This window comes from Anomaloglossus baeobatrachus, chromosome 7 (genome assembly GCF_048569485.1).
Source record: "Anomaloglossus baeobatrachus isolate aAnoBae1 chromosome 7, aAnoBae1.hap1, whole genome shotgun sequence".
Classification (NCBI taxonomy): Eukaryota; Metazoa; Chordata; class Amphibia; order Anura; family Aromobatidae; genus Anomaloglossus; species Anomaloglossus baeobatrachus.
The window spans coordinates 29,058,611-29,072,754 of record NC_134359.1 but is presented as its reverse complement, the minus strand read 5'-3'; the positions used below and the strand labels follow the sequence as shown (position 1 = coordinate 29,072,754).

Below are 14,144 nucleotides of genomic sequence, written 5' to 3'. Positions count from 1 at the left end.
GCCAGCCCGCCATCCATCCAACCGCCTAGCCAGCCATCCAACCGCCTAGCCAGCCAGCTATCCATCCGCCTAGCCAGCCATCCATCTGCCTAGCCAGCCAGCCATCCATCCGCCTAGCCAGCAATCTATCCACCCGCCTAGCCAGCCATCCGCTTAGCCAGCCAGCCAGCCATCTGCCTAGCCAGCCCGCCATCCATCCACCTAGCCAGCCAGCCATCCAACCGCCTAGCCAGCCAGCCAGCCATCCAACCGCCTAGCCAGCCAGCGATCCATCCGCCTAGCCAGCCATCCATCTGCCTAGCCAGCCAGCCATCCAACCGCCTAGCCAGCAATCTATCCACCCGCCTAGCCAGCCATCCGCTTAGCCAGCCAGCCAGCCATCCATCTGCCTAGCCAGCCAGCCAGCAATCCGCATAGCCAGCCAGCCATCCAACCGCCTAGCCAGCCAGTCATCCAACCGCCTAGCCAGCCAGTCATCCATCCACCTAGTCACCCATCCATCCACCCATCTATCTATTTGGCCATCTATCTTTCTAGCTATCTACTCTAAGACAGAATAGCAGCACTCCATATTTAGATGCTAAGAAAATGAATTTTAAGCCCATGAGGTGACATTTTGCCTCAGAATCGCAGAGCCCTTTCCAATCTGGAAGACCTCCAAATGCTAAAATCCCAATACTTTGGAAGGTGAATGATCGTTGCTTATGCAGAAAACCAAACTAGAATTTATTCTTTTTGTCTAATGATAACGGTAAGAAAATTGAAATATAATCGTACATTCAGAACAAATGTGACATGCATAATGGAAAACTCGAAATAAAATTTGGTTGGAAAATCACAAAATTACACACATTTTAAAATATTTTTTTCTAATACCTCTAATTAGTCCTTTTTCCTGTAGAGTTTTCAAAGACGGACGACGAATTATGAACTTCTTCAGTCTGCTCTTCACACGGTTTCTGTCAGATGAGTCAGAAGCGCTGTAGTTTAATTTGAATACTGGAAAATAAAAGCATGAAATGTATTATAAAAAGTTTTTACAGATGCATTTATTACAGATTGGGGTTTTTGCTGCACATAGTAATGTTTCTGAACATAATATAATCTGTAATATATATCTACACTCATCAACATTGAAATTGAAACACCGAGAAGGAAAAGTTGTGGAATTATGGAGATTCACAGGATGGATAGACATGTTAATAATCTGCAAATGATGAAGAAATGGAAGCAAAATATTTAAAGCATCTTGATTTATTCAGTATTGAATACAAACATCACAAAGAAATCCCGGCATTTCCCGCCTCGGCTGCTCTCAGTGAAGTTATTATTGGTAGTCTGAGGAAGGTTCTGCCGCATCGAATGCACTTGGAAAATCATCAAGATCCTCTTCTGGCAGCTCCTTTGTAATCACCGACTAATGATGTCCCAGATTTGGAGACAATTTAATTGTTCTCGGCAGCACGTCTTGCTTACACAGGATGATGTGCTGCCGAGAATTATTATATTTAATCAAGTTACAAATCATTTCACCTGATGAACAAGCTTTTTGCTGGTTTATTTGGTTATTGGCAGCCTAAGAACATTCATTTCCCAATAATCGGCCAGTGCAACCTCAGCATTAGATATATTTTGGAAAATTGTGGATGCTTATCCCCCTCAACAGATCATTTATGAGTTGGAAGGCACCAAAACACATCAGATGGTGGTGGAGCAGGCAGGCTTTACATAGCCTTCTTAAACAGAGTCTTCTCAAGGAGAGTTCTTTAGCTCGGAAAAACCCCAGGACCTACCTTACAACCAGTTAAAAAAAAAATAAAAAATGCATCGTCTATCATTTAATTAACTTGTCTTAGTGACTTTGATTTGAGAAGGATATGCCCCTAAAGAAATGTTTTTACAAGTTTAAGCCAGAAGACCACATAATGCCTTTGACTCACACGGATGGTTGGCACCATGATACTCACTGCAAGCACCAATCTGTGCCTGACAAGCTTGTTTACCTTTCGCATGCAATGCTCTTAAGTTATGCTGCATCCGCCTGTTGCTGGTGAGGCTCCTCCTGACTATAGGGAAGCATGGCCAGACTCCGCAGGAATTTGTATTTCCTGTGTCTTGCACAGTGTTTATTATTCAGCCTATCCCCTTCCAGAACTCTGTATATCAAGCAGCTTCATCCTCCACACAGGTGCCTGATCTTATGTAGGTCTTTGTATTCTCTTTAGGGCTCTGTCTGCTTGGTTTCTCCATTTTGTCTCTCCTGTTTTTGTCTGGCTTGCCTCCTATTTATCCTGACCTCTCCTGGCTTGCCTCCTATTTCTCCTGACCTCTCCTGGCTTGCCTCCTATTTCTCCTGACCTCTCCTGGCTTGCCTCCTATTTTTCCTGACCTCTTCTGGCTTGCCTCCTATTTCTCCTGACCTCTCCTGGCTTGCCTCCTATTTCTCCTGACCTCTCCTGGCTTGCCTCCTATTTTTCCTGACCTCTTCTGGCTTGCCTCCTATTTCTCCTGACCTCTTCTAGCTTGCCTCCTGTTTATCCTGACCTCTTCTGGCTTGCCTTCTATTTCTACTGACCTCTCCTGGCTTGCCTCCTGTTTCTCTTGACCTCTCCTGGCTTGCCTCCTGTTTCTCCTGACCTCTCCTGGCTTGCCTCCTGTTTCTCCTGACCTCTCCTGGCTTGCCTCGTGTTTCTCCTGACCTCTCCTGGCTTGCCTCGTGTTTCTCCTGACCTCACCTGGCTTGCCTCCAGTTTCTCCTGACCTCACCTGGCTTGCCTCCTATTTCTCCTGACCTCTCCTGGCTTGCCTCCAGTTTCTCCTGACCTCACCTGGCTTGCCTCGTGTTTCTCCTGACCTCTCCTGGCTTGCCTCCAGTTTCTCCTGACCTCACCTGGCTTGCCTCCAGTTTCTCCTGACCTCTCCTGGCTTGCCACCTGTTTTTCCTGACCTCTCCTGGCTTGCTTAGAGTTGTTGTTAGAGATGAGCATACCTGTGGAATTTCGATTCAGCCGGACTTCTGATAAAGTTCAATTTGGGACTTGAACTTGACCTGAACCTCAATGGAAGTCACTACTTGGGCAGTTCGGGTCTCCGCCTACATTCAGCTAGCTGTACACAGAATACTTCCGGGGTGGGTGGGCAGGGTTTTCTATTTTTTTTTGTGCACACTACATCCGATCACGCAGTTATTGCCTCAGTGCGAGCCACTCAAATACTGCAAGCGTCTCACACTGGGCTGAACACCGAATGTACCCAAAAAAGCGATGCATGCATGAGCGGGTTGCATAAGTAAAGCATCTTAACTCCGAATCAGAACTCCTTTTTTTTTTTTTTTTTTTTTGTACACTCTGTGTTCGGTACGAACACCGAACCTCAGGTTTGCTCATCTTTACTCCTGTTTGTGCTGACCCCTCCTCTCCTGTCCAATTTTCTAATATCCAAGATACCAAAGACTCCATCAATTAGAAAAATCTTTAGTAGTCCCAAAGTTTAAGGGGATACAAACAGCGTAACGTTTTGGAGAATATAGGGCCCTTATCAAGCCATAAAAAGGTGTACTTCTGTCTTCACCTATGCCTTTATTCCTGTGCCTTTACTGTTATTTTCTGTCCTGGGACAGTCTAACTATGTCTCTGGATTTTGCCTTGTACGTCTAGGTCTCCGGCACGCTCACCCTCTAGTCATCTGTTGCAGGCCCAGAGACTGTCCTGGAGTAGCACCTGGTGACTACCTGTGTCCCAAACCTATCCTCAACATCAAAGTCCTTAGCAAAACCAGGTAGTCCCTTAGCCATGCCCCTCCAGAGTAAGCCTGGACCATGGTGCACATCCACCAACCATGACAGACAGCTTTTGATGGAAGTGTATAATTTGGCATTACCTCCAGTGGACATTGCTATGGGATTGTACGGATGTCCTAACTCTTGAAACCTGGCAATGTTATCTTTGGCCACCTCAAGGACATGTGGAAAGAATATTTTAAATAGAAAACTGTTATGCTAGTCACTACATATGGATAGTATAGACGGAAGGTTAGTCAGACAAGCCGGGATCAGAAAACAGGAGGACACGACAGGACACAGGGAGTAAGCAGAAACACAGTCAAGTCACAGGCCGAGAGTCAGAATTCCAGGAGAGTACATATTAGATTCAGAGAGCAGATAGAGACGTGGTCAGGTAACGGTCCGAGGTCAGAAGTCAGGAGGTAATGACAAGAACAGGGAACGGGCAGAGAGGGGTCAATCAACAGTCTGGGGTCAAGGAGCTTAGATCAGAACACAAGCACAAACACAAGCCAAAAGCACAACTTCAGAACCAGAGAGTACGACTGGCAAGGTTCTGGGAGAGCATGCCCAGTAATGAAACAGAGAAAATACCAGGAAAAGAGGAACACCTGAGTAATCAGCACCTCCCAGAACCTGCATTGAATCCTGTGCTGTCAAACAACCTGTCAGCTAGTGCTCAAAGAAACAGCAGAGCAACTCCAAATGCAAGATGCTCTGCACAAAAGAAACACGTCACTGCTGACACTGTAGATCAGGAAGGTGCGGCAGAGCATCACCTGTGTGCAAGATGCTCCGCAAAGAGGAATCTTGACAAAAACTCCATTAAATATCAACTTTAAATTAAAAACAAAGTTTTTGATTAGTGTTTTTCTTCCTACGCTCTTTCCATTTTCCAAGTGTAATTAATTTTCTAGGCTGGTGGTGTCCAGAACTAAAAAGGGAAGAAATTTATTTTATAGGTTTATCCTAAATGTATGTCAGGTACCTATTGTTTTTAATGAGTAAACATGGCATTTATGATTTCCCGCACTTTACCAAAGTTACAAAGTAACCTAAAAAGTTAACTCGTTCGTTTCCTGAGAGACAGAATGAAACGGACAGTTATCTTTACCAAGCTAATTTTCATTTACATTAGCCAATTATTTCTCGAGTATCTTGGGGATGTTTGGATTTCCAGCCTTGAATGTATGACTTTATAATCCAAACTTCTAACGCACTTTGTGCCTCATTGATATCAAGGGAGCTAAACTTGCCAAATTGTTCATTTAAAGTAAATAAAAGATAGCCAATTAAGGAAAGTAAAATATAAACACATGCCCATGATAATAAGAGGATAGTGAGCCTGTCGTTTTACTACTGGATTTAATAGAACGCTTCTCTTTTTCCCACAACACCAGCTGACCTCACAAATACTTTCATGAACTTGTAATCACATAAAAAAAAAAACCCGATGCCTCTGCTGAAAAATGCATTAACCAAATAATCTATTCCTTTACAAAAACACCCTTCACGCTAATATGACCGCTGGTCAAAGGCAACACTTTTTATAATTCCAGTGGAGACGAGTCATCTTCAGTGTAAACCCCAAGAGGGCCTTATATTTACTGCCTATAGTCAGATCGTAATAAGGCAAGCCATTACGGACATAATTTAACCCTTCATAACAAGGAGGGTTTTTTTTGCAATATTTTTGGACATTTTACATTTCAAACCATTACTGATTGACTGATATTATAAATATACTCTTGTATACAACTAATGTAACAGTGTATGTGCTCAGTAGGCAATACATGAAAGTAATGGCTGCCATAGAGAAGACTTCATCCGAGGTAGGATCCTAATGTCCAGATGTCACCATCGAAAGCATATGACCAAAACGTGACGTGTCTAGGACAAGTGCAGCGAAAATTGGCCACATTTCTTGCCCTAAGGGGGCTTTACATGCAATGACATCGCTAACGAGATGTCGTTGGGGTCACGGAATTCGTGACGCACTTCCGGCCTCGTTAGCAACGTCGTTGCGTGTGAAACGTACAAACGACCGCTAACGACCAAAGTTACTCACCTGATCGTTGACACGTCGTTCTAATCCCAAATATCGTTGCAGGACGCAGGTTGTTCGTCGTTCCTGAGGCAGCACACATCGCTACGTGTGACACCCCAGGAACGAGGAACAACACCGTACCAGTGTCCTCCGGCAACGAGGTGGGCGTCACTTTCTTTCGGCTGCTCTCTGCCCCTCCGCTTCTATTGGATGGTTGCCTTGTGACATCGCTGTGACGCTGCACAAACCGCCCCCTTAGAAAGGAGGCGGTTCGCCGGCCACAGTGACATCGCTAGGCAGGTAAGTCCCATGTGACGGGTCCTAGCGATGTTGTACGCCACTGGCAGCGATTTGCTGCGTGTAAAGCAACCTTTAGTGTAAAAAATGTTGCATGAAAACTGTCCAGCTAGAGAGCCATCGGGGCCCAGTATCGGACAACTGTCTAAGCCCACCAGAGTGAACCGTAGGCTCTAGACCTCTTGAGGTTTGCTGACCAGCCCAAGCACCAAACCACGTATTCCCTCACTGGAACTTTTCTGCTTGCTGTGTCCCTCATAAATCACACTCGCTGGTGAGCCCTATACTATCCTCATTACCTCTCGTGGCCTACCTCCTACCCTCCTTCCCGCATCTGTCGCACCCCCCTAACTCTATTTCTTTCTACACTGTTGCTATCTCAACTCAGCCACTAGGTGGTACCTACTGGTAAAAGTTCCAGCTCTACTGCAACCTGAACCTGCACCTAGCGAACAGCATTCACATATTAACATAAACAATACAATAGGTATATCAAATAGAATTCATAGCATAACGAGTACAGGGTCAAGTCCAGTTCATCTCCTCCACAAGTAAGACCTAAAGAGGGAATTGGTCTCCATAAAGAGGTAATGGCTCTCCTTAAAACGCACCAGCCACCAGGATTTTCCTATATAAACTAAAGCCAGTTCTATATTGGTGCTATCATGCTGATTGTATACATACCTTTAGTTGTGAGATCGGATGTATAGTTTCTGAAATACAGGCAAGTACAGTTTGTATAATGCACATTTACTTGATTGATAGGTGCAACAGAATATATAAGTGGGTCAGGTTTTGCTAGTTATTCTCATCCCTGTCTGCCTGCCTGTCTTTCCTCTCCCTGTCACTATTACAGGGGGAGGAGGGAGAGAGGAAGGACAGGGAGAAGAAGGAGGTGGGGAGGAAGGACAGACAGGGATGGGAATAACTAGTAAACCCCGACCCACCCATTAGATATTCTGTAGCTGCTGTCAGTCAAATAGCAGTGCATTTCACAAACTTTACTAGCCCGTATTTCAGAAATTATACATCCGATCTCACAACTAAAGGTATGCATAGAATCAGCATGATAGCACCAGTATAGCACTGGCTTTAGTTTATATAGGAAAATCCTGGTGGCTGGTGCGCTTTAAATATACTAGCTAAACAGTGCTCACTGGGAGGTAAAACAAAGTTAATTTCCCATAAGTGTTGTGCACATGTTAAGTATTTACTGCAGATATTTTGGCATCAAAAAAGTGTCTCTTGGCAGAAATAACGCAGCATAATATGCATGTTTGACGCATTTTAAAAGTGGTTTTTTTATGCTTTTTTTCCCGTTCAAAAACAGTGCCAGAAATGAGATGACAGGCCGCGAGAAAGAGAGACCGAGAGAGACAGAGACAAAGAAAGAGAGACAGAGAGACACAGAAAGAGACAAAGAAAGCGAGACAGAGACAAAGAAAGAGACAGAGAGAGACAGAAAGAGACAGAAAGAGAGACAGAGACAGAAAGAAAGAGAGAGACAGAAAGAAAGAGAGACAAAGAAAGAGAGAGACAAAGAAAGCGAGACAGAGACAAAGAAAGAGACAGAGAGACACAGAAAGAGACAGAAAGAGAGACAGAGACAAAGAAAGAGAGACAGAGACAAAGAAAGAGACAAAGACAAAGAAAGAGACAGAGAGAGACAGAAAGAGACAGAGATAGAAAGAGAGACAGAGATAGACAGAGACAGAAAGAAAGAGAGACAAAGAAAGAGAGAGACAAAGAAAGAGAGACAGAGAGAGAGACAGAAAGAGAGACAGAGACAAAGAAAGAGAGACAGAGAAAGACAAATAGAGACAGAGATAGAAAGAGAGACAGAGAGAGACAGAGACAAAGAAAGAGACAGAGACAAAGAGACAGAGACAAAGAGACAGAGACAAATAAAGAGAGACAGAGAGAGAGACAGAAAGAGACAGAGACAAAGAAAGAGACAGAGAGAGACAAAAAGAGACAGAGATAGAAAGAGAGACAGAGAGAGACAGAGACAAAGAAAAAGACAGAGAAAGACAGAAAGAGACAGAAACAAAGAAAGAGAGACAGAGACAAAGAAAAAGAGACAGAGACAAAGAAAGAGAGACAGAGAGAGACAGAAAGAGACAGAGACAAAGAGACAGAGAGAGACAAAAAGAGACAGAGATAGAAAGAGAGACAGAGAGAGACAGAGACAAAGAAAGAGACAAAGAGACAGAGACAAAGAAAGAGACAGAGACAAAGAAAGAGACAGAGACAAAGAAAGAGAGACAGAGAGAGACAGAAAGAGACAGAGATAGAAAGAGAGACAGAGAGAGACAGAAAGAGACAGAGATAGAAAGAGAGACAGAGAGAGACAGAGACAAACAGAGACAAAGACAGGGACAGACAGACAGAGACCGAGAAAGACCAAGAAAGTCCAAGAGAGACCGGGAGAGAGAGACAGAGACAAACGGAGAAAGACAGGGACAGACAGACAGAGACCGAGAGAGACAGAGAGGGATAGAGAGGGATAGAGAGGGATAGAGAGGGATAGTGAGGGAGAGACACTTACCGTAGTTACTATCTGGGGCAACGCCGAGTACTACAGCTAATCAGCAATAACATCAAAATATAAAGCGAGAAAATTTTGCAAATAAATTTTGGCACAATTTCCATGAAAACTGCAAAGGTTTTGTTCGCCCCGTATGAATGCTCTACAAGGCTTAAACCTGTTTTGCAGACTATAAAAATTCTTTAGCTGAAAGGAAATCTGCCATATCATCCGGCATCTGAAATACACATCTATTCCCAGCGGCCAGGAAAGTCTTCGCATGAAACCCATGGGTCGGAATTGCCTGTATATTCAATCAATAAGAAGAAACGGGCAATAATTAATTGCTTCCTATTACCTTTATCTATTCACCTTAATGGAATCAATATCTTAAAACAAGCGGATACTCGATGGTAGTGAAAATCATTGTACGCGGCAGAAGAAAAAAAAAAAAAAACAATCGGAAAGACTTATACACATATCTTTACGTTAATTCTGGAAATGTGAGAAAGTTTCTTATTAGAAAAAAGAAATTATTCAATATGAAAATGAGCGCGAGGTGGGTTATCAGCCGCTTTCTCAAGATCTCCGGGGAAAAGCAGACCTTCCTCTGACTTTTATTTCACTCTTAGTATAAAAAAAAAACATTTGTATATAATCCCATGGGTTTACCTATAATTAATTCCTGCCAGGGTACATTTGAGCACTTTTAACATGTGTTGAAAGCATTGGTTTTTGGAAGAACTATCCATTAACGACTTTCTGAACTGTAACAATGGTTATTGACAGAGCTTGTCAGACTAAAGTACTATTGATTTTTTTCACATCATGTGTATAGCAAAACCAATTTCTTTCAAGTGCTTCATCCTAACTGAAATACATTATAACAGGCTTCCTATCAGTTTATCATAACCAAAGTCATAGAATAGGATGCGTTACAGAAAAGGATTAAAGCGAATTAATGAATCAAAAAGCTTAAGGAAACGTATACTGTCTGTGTGTAGGAATTCCCTTCCCGGTAATGTCTATTATCTATTGGAGGGGTCCCCCATCCCGGGTCCATCATAATGTTATACTTTATCTAGATACCCTATTAATGAACATCTTTGATGTCCCAATAGAGGGAGTTACATAAAAGGATTAAAGAGGGTAACTAGAGTCCAATGGGCTCCGGTTTGCACACACCCCCACCCCACCAAATGTTGGTCAGATGTATGTAGCATTGTAGCATTATAAATCCTAAAGACATATAAGTTGCCCCTCCTCCCCTTTAATTATGTAGTACTGACACCCATTCTGTACTAATAGCCCCTCACTTAAGCCACTTCCTGGGGTAAATATGTCCCCCATCCTGATATATGACTTAATCATGGCTATATCCTGGTATATATGCCCCCATCCTGGTATATATGCCCCCATAACAGCCCCATCCTGGTATATATGACCCCATCCTGGTATAGATGTCACCATATTGGCTCCATCCTAGTATACATTGTCCCATCCTGGTATACATGTCCCTTAATGGCCACACCCTGGTATACATGTCCCCATCATGGCCCCATACTGGTACACATGTCCCATAATGGCCCCATCCTGATATACATGCCCCCATAATGGCCCCATGCAGGTATACATGTCCCCATAATGGCACCATCCTGGAATACATGTCCCTATAATGGCCTCATCCTGGTATACATGTCCCCATAATGGCCCCATCCTGATATACATGCCCCCATAATGGCCCCATGCAGGTATACATGTCCCCATAATGGCAACATCCTGGAATACATGTCCCCATAATGGCCTCATCCTGGTATACATGTCCCCATAATGGTCCTATCCTGGTATACATGGTCCCATGCTGGTATATATGTCCCTTAATGGCCCTATCCTGACATACATGTCCCCATAATGGCTCCATCCTAGTATACATGTCTCCATAATGGCCTCAACCTGGAATACATGTCCCCATAATGGCCTCATCCTGGTATACATGTCTCCATAATGGCCTCAACCTGGTATACATGTCCACATAATGCCCCGATCCTGGTATACATGTCCACATAATGCCCCGATCCTGGTATACATGTCCACATAATGCCCCGATCCTGGTATATATGTCCCCATAATGGCCCCAGTCCCAGGCCCGCGATCGTTATGCCCCTGGTAGCCAGAACTACAATATTATTGACCTATTCTTAAGGTAGGTCATCAATATCAGATCAGAAGGGGCCCGACACCCAACACCCCCACCAATCAGCTGTTGCAAAGTCCCGTTAATAAATAGTGCATAATTGGAAGACACAGCGTCATACACTGAGTAGTGGCCATTCTCAAGTACTACCGATCCGCTAGTAATGAATTGAATGGTGGACTCTACTGGACCATGCAATGTACAATGTCGTGGATTCCCAGTTACCTACTCAGTTCACTTCTGGTTGCCACAGGACTACGTAAGAGAGGATCATGCCGAGATCTTGATGGGGGAGGTAACAGAGTCAAGCATTACTTTTGTCAAAGACTGAAGATCTAATCAAAAGACTTTCTTGGAATAGAGAAAACACTCAGCCCGTAGCTTCTATCCCTATGTTTTAGTGATTCTGGGAGTCTCAGCCCAAAAGCATCCAATAACAAAACTTCTGACATGAAATGCAAAAAGTTTTCTGAAATTGCAAATAGTCTATAAGTAGTTATATTGGAATGATTTAGTTATAAATATGCAACGAAGACCAGAAAACATCACTGCTGGTGGCTTATTTATACCTAAATTTAGCCTTTGGGGCATAAAATGAACCTTAAAAGGCATTTTCCACTACTTAGAGAACCCATTATCCATCCCTATGTTTCCCCCTAACAAAATTACAACATCTGTACTTATCTCTGATGCTGGTGCCATTTCAGAGGTATTAGCACTAGCTCTCCCAGGGCTCACGTGACATTATTATGTCACACAATCCCAATGGGCACTCAGTGCTGGCTTCACTCTCCTCTCCTCCTCCAGACAAATCAAAGCATGAAGAGGAAGTGAGAGCTGTGACTGTCATGTGAGCCCCAGGATAGCAGTGCCATTCAAGCAGTGTAAGTACTGTCTCTCCCGGGGCTCACATGACATTATGTCACCCAATCCCTATGGTCAATAAGCGCTGGCTTCAATATTATCTGCTCCTTCAGACAAATCAAAACATCAGGAGGAAGTGAGAGCTGTGACTGTCACGTGAGACCGAGGAGAGCCAGTGCCGACACCGCTAGAACAGACAGAGCCAGCACAGAAGGTGAGTATAGGTGTAATCTTATTTTCTCATGAGTGATAAGTAGATGAAGGAGGTATTGGATATTGACTAATTTCTCTCTCCCCAGTGAGAACATTTGATCCTTGGAATGAGCTTTTAAACAACCGTTATCTAAGATATATTGCCTCCTTCAAACTCGTGTAGTTACCCTTGATCTGGAAACTTTAAATTCTGCTACCTATAACTACTTGCTCCAATATTTATCTCTGCCTTTTTTTACCCACCATGCATGGAAAAAAAATGGTGTAAATCGCAATCACTTGATAGATGTAAATCCATTACAATTATTTTAACCCCTGCAATACCCATCAATTTTCAGTTTTCGTTTTTTCCTCCCTTTCTTCCAAAAGCCATAACTTTTTATATTTCTGTCAATATTGCCATATGAGAGCTTGTTTTTTAGCGGGATGAGTTGTACTTTTGAACGGCATCATTCATTCTGCCACATATTGTACTGGACAACGAGAAAAAATTCCAAGTCCGGTGAAATTGTAAAGAAAAAAAAAAAGTTTTTTTTGTTTTGCTTAATTACCATGTTCACTATATAGAAAAACTAACTTGGCACTATGATTCCCCAGATCAGTACGAGTTTGTAGATACCAAACATGTATAGTTTTTTTTTTTTTTGTTAAGTGGTGTAAACAAATTCAGTAATTTGTCCCAAAAAAATAATTGTGCTTTTGTTGCTATTTTCCGAGACCTATAGCGTTCTCATTTTTCTGGAACAAGCATTAAAGGGTCAAACATGACCTATGATGTACCAGTGAATCATGAGTCATGAAGGTTTTTATTGTTATTACATACGTTCTCAACATATCAAAGTTACTCTACATTTTTTGGAAAAATGCAGGTCCTTTCGGTAACGATCCACTTGCACGCTTATGACATTAACCTCTACCGGTAGAGTCACCATTTCTTTATTATTTATATTGTGTGCATAATGTTTCTATTTTTTGTAAGTAGATTTCATATTTAATTTCCGGTATTTATGTACATTTCCCTCTGCACGGTATATAAATCAACTAATTAATTTGCGGATAAATTGGTGTTGAACGGTTCTACCAATGTTCAACCGGTTGTAAAAAACAACTTCGACCTTAAGGGGTACTTTGCACACTACAACATCGCAGGTGCGATGTCGGTGGGGTCAAATCGAAAGTGACGCACATCCGGCGTCGCTGTCGATATCGTAGTGTGTAAAGCGTTTTTGATACGATTAACGAGTGCAAAAGCATCGTAATCATATCATCGGTGTAGTGTCCGACATTTTCATAATTGTGTGGCAGCGACGGTACGATGTTGTTCCTCGCTCCCCTGCGGCAGCACACATTGCTGTGTGAGAAGCCGCAGGAGCGAGGAACATCAGCTTACCTGCGTCACCGGGGCTCACGCCGGCTATGCGGAAGGAAGGAGGTGGGCGGGATGTTTACGTCCCGCTCATCTCCGCCCCTCCGCTTCTATTGGCCGCCTGCTTTGTGACGTCGCTGTGACGCTGCACGACCTGCCCCCTTAGGAAGGAGGCGGTTCGCCGGCCAGAGCGACGTCGCAGGGCAGGTAAGTGCGTGTGAAGCTGCCGTAGCAATAATGTTCGCTACGGCAGCTATCACAAGATATCGCATGTGCGACAGGGGCGGGGACTATCACGCTCGGCATCGCTGTTGTCGCGGGTGGCGGGGCGCTGCACTCACCACGCTCGGGTCCGGCGCTGCTGCTGCTCGGTGGCTTGAGCGGTGGGCCGGATCCGGGGACTCGAGTGGCGCTCCACGCCCGTGAGTGAAAGGGGGGGTAGTTTGGTTTGGGGATTTGGTCCGTGACGCCACCCATGGGTTGTGGTGAGGTTGGACACCACCGCTGCTATTGACGGGGATCCCGGGAGCGATGGTAGGGAGCAGCTGGGATGTTGTTTTCCCCCTCCGTGGGTAGAGGTTGGTGGTCCCGGGGCCCGGTGAGGTGACGGAGAGGCAGGGCCGGCAAGGTGCAGGGTCGCGGGGACTGCGCAGCGCGGTGCCAGAAGGCACGGTTGTACTCACTCAGCCACAAATGTACGCAAAGTCTCTGGTAAACCAAATGGCTGGATTGACGGGTCCCGCAGCCGGCTGCTGTGGCTTCTCCCAGACGGTTGGTGGTGGCTGCCTTTCCCTGCACCTTTTGTGGATGTTCGGTCCCGATGGCTTCCCACTGGTAACCCACTCCCCAGCGTGT

The 14,144-nt window shown here is 44.2% G+C and overlaps 1 protein-coding gene across 1 annotated transcript in view; it reads right to left on the bottom strand.

Annotated features, from left to right (window-relative positions):
• ARHGAP15 (Rho GTPase activating protein 15) overlaps positions 1-14,144 on the bottom strand; it is an 892,712-nt gene that overhangs the window by 333,180 nt on the left and 545,388 nt on the right. The window contains exon 9 of the mRNA XM_075318806.1: positions 877-999. Within this exon, the coding sequence (XP_075174921.1) occupies positions 877-999 (123 nt within the window). The remainder of the gene's footprint in view (positions 1-876; positions 1,000-14,144) is intronic.